The sequence below is a fragment of the Phasianus colchicus genome, chromosome 1 (genome assembly GCF_987193195.1).
Source record: "Phasianus colchicus chromosome 1, bPhaCol1.hap1.1, whole genome shotgun sequence".
In the NCBI taxonomy this organism is placed as follows: domain Eukaryota; kingdom Metazoa; phylum Chordata; class Aves; order Galliformes; family Phasianidae; genus Phasianus; species Phasianus colchicus.
In genome coordinates this window covers 110631524-110658418 of record NC_143436.1, presented here as the reverse complement: position 1 = coordinate 110658418, position 26895 = coordinate 110631524, and the positions used below count along the sequence as shown (strand labels likewise).

The following is a 26895-nucleotide window of genomic DNA, read 5'->3' as shown; positions in this document are numbered from 1 at the left end:
AGTTTAGACTGAAAAGCAGAGGGGTGAGGGAATTGCACCCTAAGTTGTTATTATGTCTCACCTGCCCAAAGCAGTGTGTACCTGCCTGTTTTCTCTAGGGGTGTTTTCAGTAGCACATGATTGTCATGCACCCCATAGGGGATACCATGAAGTAGTTGGTAAGTTTAAAGCGCGTTCAAAATAGAAATTAAATATGTTTCAGTGTTATGGAATCAGGTTTTTATAGGGCTTGTGAGCTGCGGTGCTGCAAGTCAGTAGCAGCAGCAGATGTAGAAAACTGCTGCATGCTCCACTGGATTGAGTTCTGTGCTGCAGAAATCAGCCACCTGTTGCTGCCATGTCACAAAGAGAAGGCTTCACTTGTAACTGTCTTGGGAACTGCTGCATGACAAACTGGAATAGGCACATATTTTTTTTTAGCAGAATGCAGACAGCCCTCACTCACTGCACAAAGAATAGTTTTGCCTGTTAAAAGCTCCCTATGAAAGATGTCACAATTACAATGTGCAGTATTACGTTTTGCACTGCCTTCCATGAAATGAAAGACAACTTCTAGAAAGGTTCTCCTCAGTCTGGGAAGGGAGAGATACAAGCTAGCATGCCGTGTGCTAAGGCATCTTTCTTTTCAGTGTCTTGTGGATTAATCTGTTATAGACAACTCAATCCAGTGGTCTGGTGAATCCACCATCAACCCCAAAATCTCAGGTGGAGGTCCAGGCACCCAATAGAAAAACATCTTGGTTTTCTAACCATAACCATGTAAGTCAGAGAAAAAAAGAGAAACATATTCTAACATTATCTTGTGGGTATACTTATCAGCTGTAGTTATTTCCCTTTATGCTGGAACTGTTTCAGACACACTGTGAGCACCATCTCTATCCGCAGAGATGGGACTTACCAATGATAACGTGTTGCATGAGCACCTTTTATACAAGGTAGGCAATACAGCAACTTCAGCAAAATCACAGAGAGAAGCAGAAGGACCATTGGGGTTGTGCAGTAAACTTGATCTAAGAAAGTTACGTTATTGGATTTTTACAGTTTTTGGGTTCCACAGCTAAAAGCTCCCCATCCTTCAAAAAAACCAAAACCACCTACCTCAGAGCTCAACCTTTTAAAAAAATTATTTTACTGTTGTATGGAAGACAAAGTTTATAATAAATGTTTGAAGGTGGGATAACATTTTATTACGACTACTGCAGTGGAGCTTAGACAAGGGTAGGCATATCAGACTATGGGAAATAAGACAGAAGTAGGCCGCTAAATCATTAGAAAAATCTATAAACTGGTATTGGTTGCTGCTAATATTAGGCTTTGGAGGATTTTGCAAAGTTCTTCATTAATGCTAGAAAGCAAAAGCAGAAAAATACTTCTGACTGATGAAGAAATCTACAGAGACTTAAAGTCTACTAGGTACTGGTAGGCTTTGTTGAGGCGACTAATTTGGCTGGTTAGTAACTCCCGGTGGTTAGCAGCTTCATGATCTTCCTGGAGTAAGTGGTTTAATCCTTCTTTTTCTTGCAACAGATGCAACATTGAGATCTGCAAAAAATCTCCAAAGTCACGAAGGACAGTAGAGAGGATGATCAGAGGAATCTGATTGCTCAGGCGTTTGCTTGCTCCCTACAAGGAGGGGAAAAAAAAAAGAGAGAAGACTTGTTTTCCTAAAAGAAGAAAAAATAGGCTGTAGGTACTCTACTATGAAGTGACAGCACACTTTTAAAACACTGTGTGGAGTTGCTATTCAAGGAATTGAGTGTTTCTTGGATCTAAAAAATGCCATTAATGCCTTTTGTTCCTAAAAATTCTAGAAGTTAAGATTTATGGGATTGTCAGCTGTAGCTTTTTTTTCCCTCAGTGAACTAAACCTAAGTCAGGCCACTCTCAGCTTCTCTCTCTCTGTTAACCTTGATAAGAAATATTCTGCATCTAGAAGAGCACTTCAACATGAGTGTCTGGCTACAAATAACAGAGGTTCTATCTTCCTTTCTTTTTGTGGCATATGACTTGAAGATAGCAGCAGGTAGACCAGGTGGAGGCACGTTTGATTTAGAGGTCCTGAAGGACTTAGGCCACCCATCACCAGCAAAGCCTTGGTCTTTTCTGGCTTCAGGTACTGCTTTAGCTCAGCAGCTGTAAACCTTTCATCTACAAGGATAATGAAAAATGCCAAAGACTAGATATTTAGTTTTTCTTTCTAGTTTGCAGAGATCTAGTAAAAATGGAGCAATTCAGCAGTTAGCAGGGTGCTTATTGAGCCTACGTATTCTGTGATTTTGGAGCTAAACCCTACACAGAATCTTGAACTTTCTTAGTTGACATGGGATGAGGCATGCCATTTTCAAATACCATGGACACTTAAGAGCTTTAACCTAATTTCATCTCATGTATTTGGCCTTGCATAAGTCTCCAGGAGTTGTGATGCCCCAGTATTTAGTTAATGCTGAAAAGGGTGTTTAGGGCATTTACAACTGTACAACTATCCTTCAAGACTCTGTGGTATAGTAGAAAGTATCTGAGGCTGAAGGGAAGAGGTTTATGCAATTTTGCCTTTGTCTTTTGCTCCCTGAAAGCTTATCGATGCAAAAAACTGGAAGAACAGCCTGAACATTCAGTTACAGCAATGCTTCGGAAACCTTTCTACTGAAATTCAAGGTGAACAACTACCTAAGTTAGCGCATTAATATTTAACTTGGTGCTTACTGAGGGAGTTTATGAAACAAAGATCAAAAGCATATTCTCATACTGTGCATTCTCTTGGCTGTCTTGCTCTAAAATGCTCTTTTGTTAAAGTATCCCATTTATCTCCATTTAACTTCTGAGCTGTATGCGATGTGGCATAGCCACTCTGATCTCTACAGAGAGCCAAATCCATTTTAACCAATTATTTGACTACAACTCCTCCTGCCCTCTGAGTTTAGAATCCAACTGGAGCAATAGGCCTTGCCATCATCCAGATATCATTAATTTCTCATTACAGGGCTCTTCCCTTGCTTTCCTCTCCCCCAAGTCAGGTAAGTAACAGTCCTTCCATCCCCCTAGCTCTTGTTCCCATAGGAGAAGCCAGCCAAAGGGCATTGGTGTACTGCATTGTAGTTTGCAAACTTACAGTGAAATAGGCCTTTGTGTGAGAAACCATTTCCAGGACAAAGCTGGGACCTTGACTTGAAGCAATTTTAGGACTAAGGTCTTTGATTTTTGTATTTTTGTTGATGTTTTCTCCCCTGGCAGCTTTTAAATCATCTGCGTAAATGTTATCCTGGCAGTATACAGTTCTCTCCATTTTAAATTGAGTCTGGATGAAGTTTTTCGCAGTCGTTGCTTGTCTGTCTCTAATGCAACCAATTCTGGCCTGGAAAAGAAAAGAACAAGTTCTGAGATGCTTAACAACATCCCTCAGGAAGGTGAAGTAGATGTAGTTGCACTTGCAACTTGCTAGTAGCAGCACTTGCTAATCCCAGGTTGGCCCTTGGTGCATACTTTGATGTTTTAGCTTCTGGTTCCTTTCCCATGAAAGAGCAGGAAAACATAGCGTTTGGTCCCCTCATGAGAAACAAGTGGGATCATGTCAAATCAAATTGAAACCTGGTGCTTGTATCCTGAAGGAAAATCCCAAGATTGGTGGGAACAAGCAACAACTGCCAGCAATGACTTCAGCCTGCCCTCAGTTTTTGCACCTGCTCAGTTTTTGATTGCTTTTGCATACATTTCCGCTGAATCTCCTTCTTGAAGTAGGCAGTGGAAGCAGTACTGATGTGAGCTCCATTTCCCCTCCCATCATTCTCAAAAGCACGATTTCTTACCCTATCTAACCCATAGCAATCTAGCATCTTTTTAAAAATAACATGATGTTTTTTTCACCTTTTTAGTGCTACCATCTGCCTGCAGAGAAAATAAGTTCCTCTCTTTCATCCACAAGGTCTCCAAAAATGCTAACTTAGCATTCCTACATCAGAATAGAATTTTTGTTTTTCCCTCAGAGTCTATCAGAATCTCCTCCTTTCTTCCTTCCTGTAATGCTGTAATGTGATGGAAAGTAAAGCAATAATAGCACTGTGGCACAATCCTAGTCTGCAGCAAATGAGAACAAGCCCAAATGCAGCAGCTGTGGATACAGCAACAAAAGAAGAAAAGCTGCTTACCTTGGAAGGCCTCCAGTAGGCAAGGATCTCCAGCAAGATACACTTACTTACCTTCACTGCCAGCCCCTAACTGAGGTCTGGGAAGGGGTGGATCCTGGCTCCATCCCTTCTGGTTGCTCAGGTGCATTGCACTGCACCTGAGCTCCCCAGGTTGGCCCTGCCTTCCCACCAGGTCACTGCTTCACGCCGTGAGTTAGCATTTCTGCTACACTTCCTCTCATTATGTTATGCCTGAAGACACTGCACCTCTGTGCTTGGCTGAAATAGCTTGTTTGCTTACTGTTTGGTTGTCTTGGGACTTTAATAGGGTTTGGCCATGCAAGTTCCCAGAAAAGGTATTCAAGGACATCCATATTGTTTAACTCCACCCCAAAACCTGGACACCTCCAAACTGCAAAAAGATCTATCATGGTTAAATGGCCTGCTTATTAGCTGCTGCTCCTTTTTATTTGCACCAAAAGGTAAAGTGTGCTTTCATTAGTGCCATTACAAACATGCAGTTGTTTGAAATGTCTTAACTTATAAAAATCACAGACTGTCAGGAAATCACATAGTTGCATATAATGAGATGGAATAGGTGCCATAAGCATGGCTAAATTTACAAACATCATTCTGTTTTGCTCTTGAATTATCTCAGGTTTTGGCTAGTTCCTCACCTTAGCAGCTTTGTTTAAGTTCTGAAAATTAGCAAAATGCTTGTTAGCCAGCTGCAAAAATTTCTCTTCAACCATACCTAAGGGAAGAACAGACAGACAAAACAAAGTCAGGTAAGAAAATTAGGTTTTTAAGTTATTGACAATATGAGGCCTGGAAAAACAACTGTCTCTCTGTGTTCAGACTGAAATAGCTGGGTATCCATCCCGATGTAAGATACCTTTATGACCATACAAACAAAAAGGAATTTAGATTTCTAGACCCATGTGCATGAGTCACTAAAGACCATGTCAGATATTTAATATCCCTGAGACTTTTAGATAAAGCAATCTATGTGCTTTCAGTTTGACCAGGTGGGTCATCGCTCGGCCGCACAGGCACATCTGCCTCTCATTCCCCACAGGCCACTCCAAGAGAGGGGCTGGTGCCTGTAATACAGGCCCTGACTGGCACAGATGCTGTAGCTGTTTTCTAAAGCAAACATGGCAGAGAAATGATTGTGACATACTTTTTCCTTCGGTGTTACTTATGGGACGAGTTATCCTTTCCCCCACCCCCAGTAGTCACTGTGCAATATATATACCCTTATGCAAAGAACTGGCAAAGAAGTTGGATTCCCAGTTCAAGTTTATGAATCCCATTAACTGGGCCTGGCAATATCAGCCAGCTTGGTTGGCACCAAGTAGCATTCCAGGATGCTATTTCTTTACAGTATTGTGTATTATAGTTACTTTCTAATTCCCCATTCCCAGCCACTGGGAAGTGTACTAAAAAATTCTTAAGGTCATATGCAGAGATTTGAGGTCTCAGCTCTAGAGAAGGAATAATCCCACAGTTTGAGTGGGATTCACTTCCACATTGAAGCATCCCAGCTGGAGCTCTTACTCCATCAATGCTAACAGTGGCTTGTTCTGGACACAAGATTACCAGGCACACCAGTGTCACCCATGCTATGGCCTTGTGTGGCCTGTGGGACATACAGATCACTTTGTTCAGCATCACAACAGCTGGCTCCTCCAGCTTTGAAATTTGCTCTTGTATAATGTCCTCAAATGTCCAGTAGTTGATGAAGCCTGGGAACTCCCGTCCACAGTACGGGTCTTCATATTCAGACACTTTACTGCATATGATTTCTTGAACTGTAATATTAAAGTAACATTGCTTTACTACTAGGTTACCTCATAAATTTTTGATTAAGAAAGAAGTCTCTTAGAAAATGCTCTTCAGTAGAACTCATCTTTAAAGCAACACGTTTACTGCAGAAGGAAGTTGGCACTCATTGCTCAGTGCCTTAATTAGCTTACTCTTCTTTTTCCCCCCTCTATAAAGTCGTGTTGATTGGCTTGGTACACCATGGACAGGACATGAGAAACAATGGCACACAGCTGTGTCTGTCTGTCTCCCTGTAGTATTTGCCTCTGGCTGACTGTACATCTACAGCCTGTTTATACCTATTGTTTTAGAGCCACTAGAGACGTTCACAACGATGTGCAAAGACTAAAAGAACTGATTGAAGAGTTACTGCTTGACTAGCAAGTGTTGCCACATTATCTCCAAAAACAAAAAGGGCTACTCTTTACAGGGTTATAGTTATTGTAGATTTGGAATTGTTTCTCCCTGCAATCTTAAACAAGAGCCGAACAGAACAAAGAAGATGAAAATGCCAAAACATTAATGACAACAGCAGTTAATAATATTATAAGTATTATTTTTATTATGGTTGCTGCTGTTATTTAGAGGAATAGTTCAGAGAATCAGCAGTTAATTCTCTGCCAAAGACAGTCTTTATTTTATTGCTTTTTTGGGAGAAGTCCACTTATCTCTCTGTAAGGACAGTTATTTGCACAAGCTGGGTCTCTGTCCCTAAGGGCCACTGTGTAACTACCACATTACTACAGATGAATGCTCTTAGATTCTTATTTTTCACTTTTTTTTTTTTTTTGTCTCTTAATGTAAAAGCTGGGGGATGGAATCTCTCAGATCAGGTGTAAGTGATGGTTTTCTATGCTTACCATTGGCAGAGCTCTCCAGGAGCTTTACTCCCCAGGTATGAAACACTCTGCGGATTTTTGGAAGCAGTCTGATTTCATTTCCAAACCACGATTCCTTTCCATGCATTGCCTGAGAGATATCTTCATTAAACGCTTTGATCAACTGTAATGAATCGAAGAGGAAAACAAAAAACAAAGTACTGAAGCTTTATTTCTTCAGACTAACACGTAGGTGTTAATTAAATCCACAGACATTTGACATTACAGACGTGACTGAAGGCATTATTTCCTTACATCTTTCATGCTCTTAGCTGTTGCTTGCTTGGTTCTGCACCAGAGGGCAGTGGGCATGGAACAGGCTGCCCAGGGCAGCAGGCACAGCTCCAACTGCTGGAGTTCAGGAAGCATTTGGACAATGCTCTCAGACAGAGGGTCTGAATTTCAGGTTATACTGTGTAGAGCCTGGAGCTTGTGGGCCTCTTCCAACTTGGGATATCCTGTGATTCTATGAAGACCCCTCAATGACAGATTTCAGAATCTTGCTGGTCCATCCTGTTACCTTGCTTTCTTTAGAAGGGTCTTCTCTGCTCTGTAACTGAAGCAATATTGATACTTACTCCTGCAAGGAAAAGCATCTTCTCACGGTCAGTTTTGTGTGTGCTTAGTGTGTACTTTTGTAGTTCCTTCTTTGCTTGTTGCAGTGCACCATGTATTTGGTTCTCCATTGCAGGCAAAGTTTTCTGAAGGGCAGACAAGAAGGAAGGACTCTTAGTTAGCCTGAACTCATCTGATTTTGGAATGAAACCAAAAATCACTCTTGGAACAACTGGAAGAACACCACAGGGGAAATACGACCTTCATAGAGAGAAGGCTGGGGGCTCCCTAAGATGCTGGGGTTGACACCACTGCTGGCAGGCAGAGGAGATGCAGTCTAGGGCAAGACTTCTCCTACAAATGAGTCCAAAAGGTGCCTCATGACAGCTCATAACATAGGGAGTATGCTGATCCCTCCGTTACTAACAAATACGTCATTCAACTCAGCTGTTTGGTTGCTTTATTTTTTAAAAAAGTTCACATTAACACAGATTTTTTTCCTCCTTCAGGTCCCCTGTACTTTAGTATTTTCTCTTCATGGAGTAACGTGTTATTTATAGATGTATTTGTATAAAATAATAAAAATAATATGCTTATATTAGTCTAATAAGATAATTAGCTCTTCCTTGGGATTTTTGAAGACATTTTCAGTTGGTAGAAATGATCATGTTTTAGAAATTTACTGCCATTAGCTTGTCACTCAGCCTATCAACAATATTCACAAACAAAAAGAAGCACCACGACTGCTTGTGAAAAGGCAGGGGTTATGAGTCACAAGCAAATGAAATACATTGCCTATTGTCAATCCTTCAGTTAAAGGCAAATCTGAGGACAGATCACTGTTCTCATTCTCTTCAAATCTCATCTCTATTTGTCCTTGGATTGCTTAAGGTTAAAGGATAAGCCTTACGTATGCATAAAAAGAAAAAAAATAAGATGTTGAAAGGGAGAAGAGTTGGATTTTTTTTTTTTTTTAAGAGAGTAACTGATACATATTTCTTAGCATGACATCTCCTTTACTTACAGTAATATGTCCCACAAGTTCATTTGTAAGCCTATTTGCCAGATGAGGGATAGTAGCCTTATTTTCATCCAGAAGGATGCTGAAAATAAACAAACAAACAAAAAAAATCAAAAAACCTGTTATTTCTGCTTGTGGGAAGTATGCCAGTTCAAAACACTTCTCACCTATTACTCTCAGTGATCAATTTGCTGCTAAATCACCTTCTGGGGAAACCCATGTCTTCAGCACAGACAGCGTGTTTTTTTTTATGCTGAGTTCTGTGTTGTTTTCCAGTGAATAGAAATACTTCTGTGCTTAACTGCAAGGGCTCATATGCTTACCTTGTCTTCTTTAGGAATATTCTGGCCTTCTGAGGTTAACTGCTTTTAGAATCACAGAATCATCTGGGTTGGAAAAGACCCCCAAGATCATCAAGTCCAACTGTAAACCTGCCTACCAAGCCCATCGCTACATCCCTTAGTGCTGCATCCATACATGTATTAAATTCCTCCAGTGATGGGGACTCCTCCTTTTCCCTGGGCAGTTAAATCCAATGCATGACCAAAATCTCTTTCTAATATTTAATCTAAACCTCCCCTTGTACAACATGAGGCCTTTTCTTAGCATCCTTTCACTTGTCACCAGAGAGAAGAGACCAACCCCTCTTCTCCTCTCTGCAACCCTTTTCACAGAATCACAGAATTGCCAGGGTTGGAAGGGACCTCAAGGATTATGAATCTCCAACCCCCCTGCCACATGCAGGGCCATCTTCCCTCAGCCTTCTCCAGATTAAATAACATCAGTTCCCTCAGACTTTCATCATAGCACTTGCTTTCTAGTCCCTTTACCAGCAAGCTTTGTTGCTCTTAGAGAATCATAGAATGGTTTGGGTTGGAAGGGACCTTTAAGATCATCCAGTTCCAACTTCCCTGCTATAGGCAGGGACACCTCCCTCTAGACCAGGTTGCTCAAAGCCCCATTCAGCCTGGCCTTGAATATCTCCAGGGAGGGAGCATCCACAACCTCTTCCAGTTTAAAACTATTTCCCCTCATCCTGTTGCTACATGTTTTTAGGTGATTTCAGTATATTTTGGGTTAGGTCCTTTATGTGAGAAGTACCTGAAATGTTTGTGAGTCTCAAAGAATTGTCTCTCTTGCTGGATTGCAGAGGCCAAGGACAGACTGTCATTGATGTCCTGTTGCCCGTGACACTTCACAATCATATAACCTTTTCTGAGTGGGATGACTTCATTTCGCATTATCTTAAGGACAGCCTCTTCAGTTCCTTCGTTCACCAGATCTGGTTTAGTGAGGATCCCTGTGAAGTTATCCAAAGAGAAAGTTAGTCAAGCACAGAAGTTGAAGGTGGAAGAGGTGCAGTAGGACTCACCGTAAGAATGGAAGTGTTCCCTATGGTGTTTTTATTTATTTATTTATTTATTTTTAAACTGCACTTTATTTTGTTTTCTCTCCTAGAAAGCTTTCAGCTCCTGGGCTTTGCACTGTAAAACTCACTCTGCAGTTGAACTCTGAGTCCTCCCTTTTCCTTGCAAACCTTTTCAACAGAGAGCTGCAAGACTTTTCCAGCACTAACTCTGAGATTTTCGATTTTCATTCACAACGTGAATGCCAGCTAGACTCAAATCTGAGATATTTGAAGAGCTAATAGATCACTTCCAGCTTTGTAAAGGGTTTATTTAGTCTGCTTATTTCTTTTAGTAGCTTTGAACTAGAACTTTGTAGATTTAGCATGAAGTACACAAATCCGACGTTCACGGAACTAAATGATTCACACTTTCTGCTTAAAAAATTTCTTACCAAGTGTCCTTTTTCCTGTGGGGTCCATCTTTTGAGCCATTTGCAGTGCTCCTGTTGTTGCAATATCCACATTACATGGTACCACTACCAAAATGATTGTCTCTTTACAGCCAATATATTTTTTAAGCAGCATTTTGATCTGAAATGTAATACAGTAGTAAAGAAGTTCAGTGAAAACAAATGCTTGCATGTAGGATGTGACCATTACAGAATCACAGAATCACAGAATTGCCAGGGTTGGAAGGGACCTCAAGGATCATGAATCTCCAACCCCCCTGCCACACGCAGGGCCACCAACCATCCCACCTAATGCTAGACCAGGCTGCCCAGGGCCCCATACACCATGCCCATGGCCTTGAACACCTCCAGGGACGGGGCATCCACAGCCTCCCTGGGCAGCCTGTTCCAGTACCTCACCACTCTCTCCGTAAAGAATTTCCCCCTGACGTCCAACCTAAATCTCCCTTCCCTCAGCTTAAAACCATTTCCCCTTGTCCTGCTGTCAATTCCGAGCAGTACAAGCCACCATTCCGAGCAGTACAAGCCACAACATGATATGTCATATAGTGGATACTATTAAATGCTAAAGAATGGCATGGAAATGGGTTAAAAGAATAGTGTAGCCTCTTTTCCTACAGAAAGATAAATCGATACATTTAATGTGAATGAGAACAAACTATTGTTATATGTGTCATGAAAAAATCATGTAAATGACATAAAATTTAACATCTGATTCTAAATAAAATTTAAACTCCTGTGGATAACATCTTTCTTTAGGAAAATATGATTTTCATAAATAGTGTCATAAGAAAAATGAGTTCTGATGCCTAGTAACAACTTCTGGAATGAAAGCCAGATTATAGTATAGCCAGGATAGTACAGTATAGCCAGCTCCAGTGCATCACCCTCACAGCTGGCCCTACTATCTCTTGGAGTTTTATTTGCATTACCCAGCATTTCTTCTAAAGGCCACCAGGGGAAGCAGACAGATATCCTTTAACACAGATACTATTCACTTCAGAATGGGCCTGCTGAAATATTGTAAGGGATGAGGAAAAAAAAGAAAAAGACAATTGGTTCCCTTCACATATACACTGTCAGCAAAGGATGACAGGGCACCGAGCTAGTAAAAGCACTGACCTGCCTTCTTGCTTTAGAAGAGCTTACAAGAACTCAAACATTTCACTATTGCCAAGCATCTCCACAATACTGATACATAAATCCCTGTTTGGGATTTATCAATCCTCCAGCCTGTGTTCCAGCCTATGCGCATGGAGGCAGTGCTGTGTTTAAGACCATTTATCTGCAAAACAGGGTCAGTGCAGCTGTGTTGTTCTCTGCTGCCCTGGCAGGTGCCTGGGATGGCTCGCCTATGCCAGCAAGGGCAGCTCCCTCCTGCACAAGGAAATACAGGAGATCCTGGTCCTCACTGTTCCTATCAGCACTGCCTTCCCAAAAAACAGATCTGTCTGTTTGCTAGTGTAGCTTTCATAATGGCTCAGAAGCCCAGCATAATAATTCCAGAGTCCTACAGCAAAGATTTGCATGTAAGATAGGCTACAGAAGAGAACCTTTGTGTAAGTTGGCAGATAAAACTGACTGTTACCTGTTGGCCATTGACTTGTGGCTGGTTCCCCGTGGCCACTCTGGCAATTCCAGGAAGATCAATCAGTGTCAGGTCTGGGACGTCCGGGGACCAGATTTCAAGGGAAATTAATTCTTCACTAATGTTACCATCAGTGCCAGTCACTGTATCTTGGGCTGCAAGGTGGAAAGAGGAAAGCAATGAACACAGGCTTCAAACTCTGTGTTGAAGTGTAGGTGAAGTGAGAATATGATGACTTAAAAAAATGTCTACTATCACCTAAATTTCTTTTAGGCATGGCTTTTTTTCAGACCCAGCCATTAATGTAAATCCATTTCTGCAAAAATCCACGAAAATTGTTATGAAATCCCTTTGGAGTGGAAACTGCAGTATTTTACAGAGCATATACTAATGGATTGTCATACATGAAGACAACATACACATAAACAAACCATCACAAGAGCAATAGGATAAAATATTGGTCAGCTGCAGAAACTATTCCTCAGCATCAAGGTACTCTATAGACTTTAATTAATTTTTAGCTGCCTTTAAAGACCAATTGGTGTTACTCTATGTTCTCCTCACATTGATAGTGAGGGTGACAGATCAGCCATTTTTCCCCAGGTTATGTATGGGCAATAATGATGGAACCAACAACACCATGTGGAGCAACAAAACCCCATTATAGTTTTCATGAGAGATTTTATCAGCTGTGTAATTGGCTTACTCAAATCATACCAGTTTCTTCAGTTTGTGAAGGGTATATTGAAAACTTCTAAATAACATACTGAAAAGCTAATGAAAGAACATTACCATAGAATCATTAAAGTTGAAGACGACCTCTAAGATCATCTAGTCCAACCATTCACCTACACTAATATTGCCCACTAAACCTTGTGCTTAAGTACTACATCTATACCCTTACCTTAAACACTTCCAGGCATGATAACTCCAGTGTCTCACACCACTCTTTCTGAGAAGAAATATTTCCTAATATCCAACCTGAACCTCCCCAGTGCAACTTGAGGCCATTCCCTCTCATCCTATCATTGCTACATGGGAGAAGTGGCCAACCCCCACCTCACTACAGCCTTCTTTCAGGTGGTTGCAGAGAGTGATAAGGTCTCCCCTGAGCCTCCTCCAGACTAAACAATCCCAGTTCTCTCAACTGCTCCCTATCAGGCTTGCGCTCCAGGCCCTTCAGTGCTTTGTTGCCTTTTTCTAGATACTTTCCATGGTCTCAGTGTCTTTCTTGTAGTGAGGGTCCCAAAACTGAACACAGTACTCATGATGAATATGACAAATAGCAATGTTGTAGAGCTGTCCTAACCAAGGAAATAAGAACAAAACCACTTTCACATTAAGAGCAAGTGCATACTACACTTTGGGTAACAAAATATTTTCTTGTACTGCATGAAATACCATAAAAATAAAGCTGTGACATGGCAGTGTGTGAGGCTGTGGTCACAACAACTGACAGAAGCTCTGTATGCCCTCCACTCTGCCATCTTTCAATTTTCTCAAGAATCATAGGCTTTCCAGCCACAGACACCACAAGCATTTTCTGAGCATTTGAGCTGACATCATGAACCACTTAGGGCTTTGCATGCTTACAGCTTGACAAGCTTTCCAAACAAGACAAATAGCATCCAGCTGAGCACACAGCCTGAGCTTTTGTCAGATATCGTGGACCATCTTCTTCACTGAAGCAATAATTAGCTCAACTCTCTTGCATTGCCTCATCTTCATAAGCTCTACATTCAGTTCTTGGTGGCTATAATTCTATGTGTTAGTCTGAGGACTGTTTCTCAGCCTAAGAAAAGGAGAAAAGAATTCAAAGGAGATTGAACAAGGGCAATACACTACAACTTACCTTTTCTTATTGCTTCCTTCACCTCTGAGGCATTCTGGAGTTGTATTTCCATGTTGTTGTAATAAATTACTCCTTTCCATTCTGGTGGAGTTGTTATTTTTTTCAGTTTGAGTTCCAGAGGACAGCGAGTAATGACATCTACAATAGTGCCAAAGACAGAGGTGACACAGTTGTTATGCACAATAGACAGTGTGTGAGTGGACTGGGTGATGTGCACAGGGTTGCCTAATACTACATGGAAAGGCACAGAAAAATTTGAAGAGCCAAAAGGCTCTCATCTGACTTCCTTCTCTGTGTCAGCAGTACTATATGAAGTCAACCATTGCAGGCTCCAAGAATGGAGATTTGTTCTTTTCTGAGTGACCTGCTTTAGTGCAGGTCACTGCACCTACATCTTATGAAGGCAACCCTTTTCCTGGACTTGAGGTCCAGACTGAAAGCCTAAATGTGCTGAGGTACTGCCAACCAATACAGAACTCACAGAACTTGGGTGTGTGGATATACACATATATACACGCGAACACATACACGTAGAAAATGAATTGTCCTGAGCTTGAAAAACAGTCTTTGAACACTCTAACATTCAAGGCATGTGTCTGTAAGCAAAGATCTTTGTACATTTTCTGCCAAAAACCAGATTTCTGTAAGAAAATTGTGATCCAAGAAGAGCAATGCAGAAACAAGTTTCAAAACTAATCTTGCATATGGAATCAATACATTTTGCTGGGGAATACAGAGTTAGCTGATGCTGCTGCCTTTCTGCCTGCCTACAATTTGGAGCAAGTACATTACATTACATACTTCTTATTTCTCCTGCTTTGTTTACCCAGACTGTGCAAACTGTTGGACTGACACAGAAGTGTCCCACCTGCATATCCATTTCTTCTACTGGAAACCAGAAGTGGGAAAGCTTCTGGAGTCTCATGATTTAGGTATAGCCTCAATCATAATGTTATCTACTCCTAAACACCAGGGGGAAAAGAGAAAATAAATCCCTTCTACTTCACCAGGGTCAAATTCAGATGAAAATCTGAGAAGGTGAATTCATACCACTGTCCCTAGGAAGAGCAACACCAGACAAAGCTTCAAGAACAGAGCTTTTCCCAGAGTTCTGGTCTCCAATCACTGTGATTGCAGGCAACGTCAGATCATTCCCTATACCAAGCATTCTCAGGCTGTCGACAAGGTCAATGCAAGGTCGGATCTTTTTGTCATATTTGTTGTGCAAGGTGTGTTCTGCTGCCTGTTGGAGTTAAACTTATAATTAATTTCACGTAATTTTACAATAAGCTGATTCCAGAAACAAAAAAAAAAACCTAAATATCAAAACAACCCACCCACCCAAAACAATTACAAAACACCTTCTAGGCACCTTTTCCAGCTCTTCATTCTCTAGTAAACTTCATGTACAAGCACCAGTCTGTATTTCATATTACAGTGCATCCTTGCACCTTCATGCTACAAACAGATGGATATAACTATGATTAACTCTTTTGAGATTGGCTCAATGACTGAAACAACCTTGCTAAAAATAGCCAATTTTCTAAACTATCCTGAAAGGTGAAAAGTAAAAAGAGACCTCAACACTAAATGTGCTTTGAACTTTTTTTTAATAACTGTCATTTTCTTCCACTCATACAAATGCATGGAAGGACACCCATGTAAATAGAGACTGGCCACAGTGATGAGATAATTTAGTACAGAAATTACATCTTTTTTGAAGTTTGAAGATGTAGTTGGTAATCAATTGCCAAATCATTCTGCTGTAGTGTCCTTAATCACAGAATGGTCCAGGTTGGAAGGACCTCAAGGATCATGAATCTCCAACCCCCTTGCCACAGGCAGGGCCACCAACCCCCATAAGTGGCTAAAATCCGTAGTTCACATCTTTCTTTGCCAGATCTTGCTTTGCTGGCTACCACCTCAAGTAAAAAAATATCCCAGATTTTAGGATTCCCATTTAATGATGTTTGCTAATTGTTCCTAATGAATTCGATATTTATTACAGATTACACTGGCTGCTAGGCTGCTGCCATGCTGTTTATCACATGAGCAGTTTTTATGCCAGCAGATTAACGGTAGGCATACATCTTCCTAGCTACACAAATGACTTCTTAACACTGATCCTAAAAATTCTCCTCTTCGACCTAACAAGTCCTCAAAGAGACAGAGGAATTCATTTTGAGTTGCAACGTTTAAAACACAGGGGTGAGTTTGGAGAGTATCTGTGCCTTTCCCTGCCACCTGCCTTACCTTGTCCTCATCCTCTTCACTGTCATTCAGCTTCTTGGATACTTCCTGCTCATGCTCAGGCTTTCTGTCAGTCAGTTCTGGTACACAGGAAGCCACCTGATTGCTACAGTCTGGTGGCGGTGGTGGAGGCATCCCAAAACCTACAGGTGCTGGTAAGAAAAATGGTTTGTTACCATCCCGCTGTGGGATCTGATTGGCACATCCAAAAGGTTTGCTGGAGTTTGGGGTCTGTTTGGCAAATACGGAAGGTGTGCGGAAGCTGAAACTTGCGTTGTTCATGTTCTGCTGTTCTTCTGGCTTGCTCTATGACTTGTCCGTCTGTACTGCACCGAGCAGTGATTATTATCTCAGCACCAATCACTCTTGACAGCCTCTGAAATCAACATTAACCATAGCAGAGAAAAATCAAAACAATGTTTCTACCTCCTGGTTCAAGCCCTTAACAGAGATCAAGTACCCAAACTCTCAAATTATTAAGATTGATCTCCAGAGGAAAGACTTGAAACATTTCCCCCGACATCACTTATACCTTTTTTGTGATGCCCCCAAAAAAAGAATTTGCCACAGGATATTCCAAAGTATTCTCAGTCTCTGTTATGAAGACTAAACAAGAAATTTTGGGGGCAGGGTAGATGCAGTGTTTTCACAACAATGGCTAGCTCAGTTCCACCACACCGCTCTCTCATTCCTCCTCCTCAACAGAATTGGGTGAGAAAATGTGATGAAAAAGGCTCAAAGATTGAGATAAGGTCTTATCAGTTATTGTCAAGGACAAAGCAAACTAAGCACACGGAGTTTAATGTAATTGCTGTAACATAGTGTAATAAAAGCAAACTAAAATCACTTTTCCCCCCATCTGTTCTCTTCTACCTCCTCCCCTGAGCAGCAAAGATGTTGGAAAAATTTCCACTCAAACAGAAACATTTTTCTCCTAAAACTAAAACATAGCATCATAACAGACACTGAAGAAAACAATTCCATATGTACTGAAACTAAGACAGACCCTTAAATCAGAACTGAATACAGGAATATTACGGATAAGTCTTTAAACCTGCTCTCTTTAGAAACAAGTTCTGGTTGAACTGCAAGAAAACAGACCGGGCCCATTTTCCTGCAATTCCAAGGGATCACTATGCTCAAACGCCTTGTTCTTCATTCTCTAAACTTATTTAAGTCTGTTCCTAATATTAAAAAAGTACTGATTAAAATGAATTTATTATCCGGCGTTATCAAGTACTGTGTTTGCTTCAGCTTGGTCATCCTTATCCTCCAGCCACATTGTAATCTGTAGTCACAGATTTAAGCACTTGGAGAGCAGCTGCTGGCAGGTATTGGGATGATCCCAAATGAGTTGCCAGTGCTTTTGAAAACACAAGATCTGGATTGAAAAGATATAGAATTTATCACGCAGGTGTTTGATAGTACAGGAAAATAAAGTGATTCACAAGACTACGAGGACCCAAGTGGAGGTTCAGGCAGTAGCAGAGGTATTACAAGAGTTTTATTTAGGATATAATACTGGCAAAGACCAGAGGGGCCTAAATGTTGGCATGGGTTTAAAGGTAACGGATCTCAGGAAGGAGGAACACTGGAATCAAGAATGTCCATATCTGAAGAGATCTAGAAAACCTGATATCCCCGTGTTAGCTGCAGAAACCAGAAAATGAAGGGTACCAGAGGAACCTTCCCCAGCAGAGCCTCTGGTTAAAATTAAGCTGGGGGAAGATGAAACTGAAATAGGATGTTTGGTTGACACAGAAACTACCTATTCAGTTTTAAATACAAAGAAACATGAATTAGGCCACGATACCGTGAGGGTTATTGGTGTGACAGAAAAGTCAGAAACAACCTTTCTTTAAGCCCTTGATGTTTAAAATTGGGAAACAATGAGTGACACATCAGTTTTTGTATTTACCAGAGGCATCAAAGCCCTTCATTCGTCAAAGTTTGTTGGAGAAATTAGAGGCAGAAATAAAATTTAAAGATGGGGAGGTGGAAGAGTTGAAACCAGACTCTAAATTTGTCCAAGCTACAGTATTATTGTTACAGAAAGCCAAGACAGTAAAAAAAAAAAGGAATTTCACCTGATGTGGAAGCTGCAGTGGCACCTTTGGTGTGAGCAGAGGAGGTACCTGAAAGATCAAAGAGAGCTGAGCCAATAAGAAGAGACCTTAAGCCAGAATCAATACCGGTAAGGCTGTAACAATATCCTATAAAACTAGAAGCTAAGATGGGGTTGGTAACTCTCATACAAAAAACATGGTTTATTAAGGGAATGTGACTCTAAGTACAACACCTCCAATTTTGCCCATTAAGAAAGCTGATGGGAAATCTTATATACTAGTAGTTCTAAGAGCAATCAAAAGCAATTTAAGAGTATTTTACCTTGCTAGCTTGCTTACTGAAGAACAAGAGGGAATGGTTTTAAACTAAGACAGGGGAGGCTTAGGTTAGATATTAGGAGGAAGTTTTTCCACAGAGGGTGGTGATACACAGGAACAGGTTGCCCAAGGAGGCTGTGGATGCCCCATCCCTGGAGGCATTCAAGGCCAGGCTGGATGTGGCTCTGGGCAGCCTGGTCTGGTGGTTGGTGACCCTGCTCATAACAGAGGCAGTAGCTTGTTTCTCCAAGCAACTGGACACAGCAGGTCAAGGATGGCCTGGGTGTCTGAGAGCAGTCTCAATAACTGTGCTGCTAATAGAAGCAGGATGAAATCTTGCCATAGGACAAAGAATACTTGTTTACAGTGCTGAATCAGAGGGGGTGGGGGGTTAGGTCAATTACTGAAAGGTGTGAAATACAGTGTAAAACAAACGAACCGATCTGAGAACAGAGAATAAAATTCAATTCAGAAAAACAGCAGAGAGACAGGCACCTGGAGAATACTGGCAGATGGATTTTACTGAATTACCTAGGACTAGGGGACCAAAATATCTGCTAGTCCTAGTGGATACATTTACTAGTGAGCTTGTTCTTTGGTTGAATTAAAAATATATATTTTGCACTTTTAGCTGATGTCTATATGGGGAGATCACATAAAACATAAGTGATATTCAAATGTAAAACAAGTTTATAAAAATAAAAAGAGTAATTCCTCACTTCCTACTCAGTCTAATTTATTATTATTATTATTCCTCTCTCCTTTAACCAAACCAAAACAACAACAACAAAAAAAACAGACTGTGAGAAAAGTGCTTTATTTGGATCAGCAACAGAAGACAATTCAACTACTCAGGTTGGGTATTAGGAAAAACTTGTTCCCTGTAAGCATTCTATCATCACCACAGCTGCTGTGACACTGTTGCCACGCTGCTTTCCTTGAACTGTATCTGTAGGCATCTGCAGTCTCTGTGCCAGCAGCTGCCTGCCATTCCCACAAGAAACCTCTGGACAGCCTGACCCAGCTGGGGCCACATGGATTGGGAACTGCCTGGCAGTAAGTTGCCTTGCTTTCCTCTGGCAGCCCTGGCTTCACTGCTCCGGGAGTAGTTCCAAAACCAACCACCAAATCCAAAGTGCAAAGCTGTGGTGCTGAGCATGCAACCCCCTTTTATCTCCCAAATATCACTTGTGTTAGTCTGTGTCCAGCCAGAAGGGCACACAGACTTCTACCTGTCGCACTGAGACCAGAAGATATCTGTGTAATCTCTACAGCCTCTGGGCTGTATATTTGTTAACACTATCTGAAAAAAATATAGCAATGCAAAGCTCACAACTCTGTACATGCAAATGCTGGCCAGATCGTGCTGCTGACACCTTCAACTATTAAAAGCAACAAATATAACAATTAAAAAAAATCGCATGGTTATTTTTAAAAGAAGGTAGGAAAAGTCTTACCTGCCAGAGTCATGCAGCAAGGAGAAGCAATTAACTACATTCAGATGCTTTGGTGCTTTTCTATGCACAGACTCCACCTACATGATGTGAACAAGCAGAAACGAAACTAAAATGCTTTCATGCTTGGAAATAGTATCCTGATGTGTGTTTCACTCAACATCCTCATCCACTAGCCAATTTTCTTCCCAGTGCTTTGCAGAACCCAGTAACAAAACCACTCCAGTGCACTGCTACCCTCCTCATCCTGTGGTTTCTCCACCTTCAGAGGAATCAGAGGGCAGATAATACTGTTGATGAGCAACAGCCCCTTTCCTTTTCAGGATGGATATCAGGGAACATTTATTTCCAGAAAAAGCAGTGAAGCAGTGGCACAGCCTGCACAGGGAGGTGGTGAAGTCTGGAGGACTGTATGGATGTGGCACCGAGGGTCTTGGTGATGATGGGCTGACAGTTGGCCTAGGTGATCTTAAAGGTCTTTTTTAACCTTAATGATTCTATGAATATTTAAGGAAGACAAATACCTTTCAGGCCATTTTCTACATCCTTGTGTTCTGTTCCTATAGACTACCTGGAGAATGGGCAAGATTATGTGAGAGGCAGAGGAAAGACATGATATAGTGGTCTGAGAAGTTGCCTCCTTCAGCTCCTGGCCAGAAGTAGAAGAGAAAAAGATATCAACTCCTGCTGGGTCACCAAGGACAAACAGCACTGCAAGCTGGGACTCTGCTACACTCAAAATCTTGTTTATGGGCAAAGAGGGATTATTTATATACACTTTTTAATATATGGGCTATATAAAAATGTATATTTATCATATTATACTGGAAATGTTAGAAGTAACAAGAATCATTATTAGTCTAGCTCTAATTACTACAGAGAAACAAAGAATAATAATACCAACAGAGTGCTTATATACAGACAAAGTCACAACGATAGTAGTAACAATTAAAATTCCAACACCTCTTGGCATCTCTGCTCTTTCCTGCTGTTATGCTTCCTCATCTACTGCTCCTCTGTGTTCTAATGTCAGTGGTTTTGTGCTGACATTGATTGTGGGATACTACAGTGAGTGGGCAGCACCTGGAGTCCTTCACAAGGGGAAATATGATATCCACATTGATTGGGTTCTTCTTTCTCCCATTGCTTCCCCATTCCACTTAGAGTCACATCTATGTTTGCTAGCACATATTTATACCTTCCTCTGTCTTCATTAGTACATAGCTTCAGATTACATCTGAATTCATATATGCAAATGGTAGCAAATACTGTAAGATACTATTTCCTTGTTCTGTTTGCTTTCCCTACAACCAGTTTTGTCCAGCTCCAGTCTCAGAATTTTTATTTATTTTTAACTGACAGTTAGTGAACTGAGATTCCATTACAGCTGTGGGATTCCAGTTTAAAGCCCGTATCCCATCTCTCACCATCCCACACCTGCATTCCTTTGATTCCTGTCATGGGGCCCAACTCTACTTTTCCAGTCTTCTGCTGTCTGTACTTCTCTACATTGAAGCTCTGTTTTTGCAGTTGTAAATATCATTCTGTTTGTTACTGCTTTTGGTATAAAACTATGGTAGTACCAAAAAAGATAACAAAGGCTAAAATTAGAGGTAGACTAGATCCTCTTGGTCAGATGGAGAAGTTACTGTCACAGCTTAATGAAGTAGAAAATCTCCAGACAAATCACAGAAGTTTCAGACAGAGCAGATCTGACAGCCTCCAGGGCTGAGACCTCGCAAAGGCAGCACAAAGATTGTGGTCTGTGGCTGTCAAAGGTAATACCAACTACAAAGCTGCACAGTTATCACAGATTGGAGTATTCTGCATCTTCTACGTTTGAGGAAGCGAAAGAAACATCTGTGTTAGTCAGGTGTGGTTTAACCCAGAAGCAGCTAAATGCCACATGGCTCATTTATTGGCCACCTGCAGTGGGATGGGGGAAAACATTAGAAAGTGTGGGAAATTGTGGGTTGAGAAAGCTTAATAAGAAAACAAATAAAATAGGAACAAAAAGGATGAACAGAACAAGTGATGTGCAAAGCAATTGCTCACAATCAGCCAACTGATGCTCAGCCAGCTCCCCCAGTTTTGTTGTTTAATGTGATGCCACGTGTTATGGGACATCCACCTGGGCCAGAGTCAGCTGTCCCAGTTCTGTCCCCTCCCAACCCCCTGTGCACCTTCAGCTCCTTGCTGGCCAGACAGTGTGAGGAGCTGAAATGTCCTTGGCTCTGTGTGGGCACTGCTCAGCAACAACTACAACAGTGTGCTATCAACATTATTTTCATTCTATATCCAAACACAGCACCATACCAGCCACTATGGAGAAGATTATTCCAGCCAAAACCCCAAACCTTCTGCTCCAGAAACACATACTTTTCTGTGCCAGAGCAGCTCCAATCGCAGTGTGAACATCTGCATTGTGAAACTCACACTTGTGTTCTCTAGAAGTACCATATACTCTTAAAACTACTGTAAGAGCAATGAAACAGTGAACAGCTTCCATCAATATCTTATCCAAGCCTTACCATACAATCTGCTGTACAGCAGTTTTTGGGCTCAGCAAAACACAAGCAGAGATGTTTAACTTCACTGTCCCAAGCTCTAAGCTGTATCTACCTATTTTTAATGAGGACCACAATAGAGACTGGGCAAGCTTAAAGCATCTATCTCTATGCTCTTTGGAACTGGCAGAAAATCATATCAGAGCTGCTAATGTAAAGTTTGTATTTGACTCCACATTTCCTACATTGCTCAATAATTGCTCTGGGATAAGAACCACAGCCGCCACCACCACCACCACACATCCACAGCAGAGAAGTAAAACCAAAACTTCCCATTTCCTGGCAGTGAGGAATCACTGTTGCTTAGACATTATTAAGATACCCATCTTAATGCCTCGAATTCAAGCCTCGCAATTCACCAGAAGCTAAGAAGAGATTAGAGATACTCCACTCCTATATTACTTCCCAGCAGGCATCAAGTGTGTCAGCTTCTCTTTGCTCTCCTGAGAGGACTGCAGTCAGCAGAAGTTTTGCTTCCAGCACAAACTGCCTACAAAAGGACATCTTTTGCTGCAAAACTTCCACTATCTTGTATCTTCCTTCTAAACATTTGAGAAACTTCCCACCTGGGGATAAATAGTGTTAGGCCAACAATCAGAAGCAACAGTTGCCAGAGAGAAACGGAAATGCTACCTATTATTTGATCAGTATTTCTGTCTCTGCCTTCAAGCAGGATTGAGGGAGACCTCATTGTGGTCTTCCAGTAATTGCAGGGAGCATATAAACAGAAGGGGGAACAGTTGTTTACGAGGGTGGATAGTGATAGGACAAGGGGGAATGGTTTTAAACTGAAATGGGAGATTTAGGTTAGGTATTAGGAGGAAGTTTTTCACACAGAGGGTGGTGACACACTGGAGCAGGTTGCCCAAGGAGGCTGTGGATGCCCTGGCATTCAAGGCCAGGCTGGATGTGGCTCTGGGCAGCCTGGTCTGGTGGTTGGTGATCCTGCCCACAACAGAGGGGTTAGAACTAGATGATCATTATGGTCCTTTTGAACACAGGCCATTTGATGATTCTATGATTATGATATGATGTAAAATTTAATTGTAACTGACGTAAGATCAATTATAGGCTGGAGTAGAAGGTAATGAGTGTCAAACTGCAGAGTCTCAGGACTGCTCAGAACCTGGCATCCTCAGATTTGCCTACTATTATTATTGTAATTATGTTGGTTTTTTTTTACAATTCAGGCAGGCAACAATTTTAAAGGAATAACTGTTGAGCCAGTAACATGAACACTGCCCAAATAAAATAGCGATCGCGTAAAGCTGTACACTGAAGAAAATAAACATACACAAGTCTTATGTCTTAGCACTGATCTGTCTGACAGTAATGCTGAAGAACAAGTGGCTAGATCACTTATCAGAAGCACAAGTGAGGGGTGATTTAGTCACAGTGCTATAACGCATCTAAGCAGCCTATACAGAATACCTGCTTCAAATCTCCAAAGGAATAAGCTCTGGAATATCTCCAGAACTCCAGGCAGCTATGGCCAGCTACAGTCACAACAGATGCCTATGAATTCTCTCCTTTTCTTTTTCTAAATGAGGTTCTGTTTAGTGCTAAGTAGTCAGCAACTGCTACCAGACCTCGAGCTTTCCATTCAAATTCTTACATTTCAAGAATGAGGACAAATTCAGGATGAGGCACAACAGTTCATAAGCATTTACCATCAGATTTGTAAAATACCAAAATGAACCCTATGACCTACAAAATATGTAGGATGAATAAGCAAAAGAAGTATGATTTAGATGTAGAAAAATACTGAAACAAGTATGTAAATACTCTTTTTTTTTTTTTTTTTTTTTTTAAATCACCTAATCAATACCAAGGTGATAAAGAGCAACCATTATGAGTCTGCCAAAGTAAAAGTAAAACTAATTTATCTGCTTTCTTTGGCAGCTCCCCTGGGCTTTGGAAGCAGCTCTCAAATTGGTAGCAGAAAATCCAGCTTTAGGTAAGAGGTGGGTCCTCTTACCAGAAAGCTGTTGTGAACACAGCACTGAGTAGTGGTGGCTCTGACAGGGGTAAAGACCGGGAACTTTAACCAGGCAACATGGAGAGCAAGAGCTGGCAGAACCTGTTGGTAACCCTCCCCTCAGGTCACCACTTCAGATCCTCACACAAAGTCAAGAATGCACGACTATAGCAAAGAGCTATATAGGTTGCTGTGATTCATTGAAATCATAGCATGTTAAGAAATTGCTACTAAACAAACATTTCAATGGTGGAAATAATACAAAGATTTAAATGCATTTGGTAGGTTCAGTCCATGAACGAGGATGAGAACAGTCTTCGAACTGACAGACTGGCATAGAGAGAAGGATGTTACGTACACACATGTAATTGGCTTGGCTCATTTAGATTAATTAAGTTTAGAGAATGGCTGGTTACAGTGGAATGTTACAGGATGCGGTGACAATACAGTGACCAATAATCAGTACAACCTATCCTTGGGTTCCTTCCTCTCTTCAACTTCCCACAGGGCCCATCTTTTCTTCTGTATTCCTTTCCCACACTTGCACAGCTGCCTGCCTAATCACACCTCTTTCTTCTCCAGTAAACAACACACCCACGATAAACATCACTTCCATCCATGAGAAATCAGGCTCTATAAATTCATCTAGTTGTTCTGCTACTCTTATAGGGTCCTCAATTAAGGGATTCGTTTCCTTCTTGAAATTCTTAATGCTTCTGCTAGTAAGAAGGCAAAGGCATCAGCATACCTTATTTCCCCTAGACTGAAGGGGACTTCCCTACGAGGATATATTGAAGTATTAGTAAGCTTAGTGTTAGAAAGGAAAATTCTCCAGGCCCCATCTGCTCCATTCCAATTCCCTCAGTAATAAAGAATGCACACTCTCTCTAGGACCCTGTGCAGCATCAGCAGCATGAACACTTCCTGCCTCTGCAGAGACCACTGCTGTTTGCATTACTTTAGAACTTTAAGTGGGGGGACGTTATCTAAGGGATCTCATTTATGATCTTTCTGCTTCTCTCCTTCCTCTTTTGAACTTTGACTCTTTCTTGTGGGGAATTATTTTACTTTTTTGTTGTTGTTGTTTGTGCTCCCATTAAATGACATAAGCCAATTCTGTTTCAGAGAAAGGAGTCTTATTGTTTACATACAAATCCAAAGTCTGACAAAACCCAATTTCTGTCAGTCTCACATTTTGGTCGAACTATTTTTCCACATAGTGGCTCTCTAGGCATGTCTGTACACAATATTTACACATCTTTTTCCTGTTCTTGTCTCTAGCTTTGAGATTGTTTTTTCCAATTCTGAAGCTTCTTTCCCTAGGAGCTATCTCTAGGCACGATTCTGGTGATCCTTTTTCCCTGTTTTCGGGAGGTCCTATGACCCATCCCTCTGGAAAGCTACTGTGAGCTACACACCTCACAGATTACCACACCTCGATCCTCAGATTTTGGGCCCAATCTCTTCAGAGTACTACGCTCTGATATCTCAGATTAATAGGAGTGTACTGCTGGCATTTCATCAAGTGCTGTATAACCAATGAATTACAGATGTTATAATTATGAAATATACCAGAGAGTTTGGCTAAGCAGTTATTATACCAAAAGAGAATAGATAGAATGCTTACCCACATCCTGAGCTTGCTGTGAAACTCTCCAGAAGAGATCCTTCCCTCTGGTAGTCAGCTCTTAAATGGGTCTAGGAGAGGTGGAGCCAGGCTCCACCCCTTCCGGCAGTACAGGTGAATTGCTATCACCTGTGCTCCCAGGGCTGACTCATTGCTCATCTCAGGTGATCAATCAGAGGGTCAGGCTGTGATTCAGCAGTTCCCATAGAAGTGCGCAGGGTACCGCACACCAACAGCTCCCTCCCGAGACTCTTCCTTTCACCATCACAGCTGCTTTGTCCGTCTCTGGACATGCCCCTCACGGGACAATGGAACCACAAACCAGGACTCTGCACTCACTTTGATCTGAAAGTACATCTCAGTCACACACACTCAAGAGTCTCAAGGGAATTAAATTCCCTTACCTTAGGCTGTGCATGAAGTTACCGGGTCCCAAAGGCTAACACCTGTGCCTACCTGCCCCTTAGCTGTGTCAGAGCCCATCCTTTATGTAACAGTCTCAGTTTCTGATAGGACTGCTAAAATCAGAGAGGTGCACCTGTCCAGGACAGTGGGGGAGACCCCTGAGAGGCGATAGTTATTCCTGACAAGCCCCCAAATTGTTGGAAATATCCAAATAATTTATCAGGATGGTATCTCTGATAAAGCAGATTTTATTCGCAATTGCAATGGCGGGCCTCGTGCAAGCAAGAGAGCACACTGAAAACAGTGTTACACCTTTTATCCCCTATTGCCTGACACTTCTCTCTTTCTCCCTTAGTTCCTCATTGGCTGAGTAGTTAAGGTTCACAATCTTCTTGATGCTTCACTAAACATACAAACACTGGACAAACATAAATCTTCGCTGGCTAAGTGTAAACTACTAATTAATTAATTAACTTCTGACCCTTACTCCACACTTGGTCTTTGTTTCCAGATATCAGCTTGTCCACCCTTGCATAGAGATAAGCTCGGAAGGAGGACAGAGGGGAGTAT

The 26895-nt window shown here is 41.5% G+C and overlaps 1 protein-coding gene across 7 annotated transcripts; it reads right to left on the bottom strand.

The window, feature by feature from the left end:
• Positions 1 to 71: 71 nt before the first annotated feature.
• LOC116241983 (interferon-induced GTP-binding protein Mx) lies at positions 72 to 25939 on the bottom strand. 7 transcript variants are annotated; one of them, XM_090122846.1, is made up of 16 exons: positions 25921 to 25937; positions 17998 to 18045; positions 16184 to 16286; positions 15914 to 16062; positions 14711 to 14903; positions 13661 to 13798; positions 11809 to 11963; positions 10203 to 10341; positions 9504 to 9702; positions 8406 to 8484; positions 7405 to 7527; positions 6809 to 6950; positions 5777 to 5935; positions 4799 to 4875; positions 3110 to 3352; positions 72 to 1623 (listed from the first exon to the last, which is right to left on the bottom strand). In XM_090122846.1, the coding sequence occupies exons 1-16, from the start codon at positions 25924 to 25926 to the stop codon at positions 1390 to 1392; spliced, it is 2187 nt and encodes a 728-aa protein (XP_089978972.1). In that variant the 5' UTR covers positions 25927 to 25937; the 3' UTR covers positions 72 to 1389. The 7 variants fall into 7 exon arrangements, with proteins under 7 accessions (XP_089978972.1, XP_089978990.1, XP_089978998.1 ...); XM_090122864.1 differs by lacking the exon at positions 17998 to 18045 and having other exon boundaries at positions 25921 to 25939; XM_090122872.1 differs by lacking the exon at positions 5777 to 5935.
• Positions 25940 to 26895: the final 956 nt, after the last annotated feature.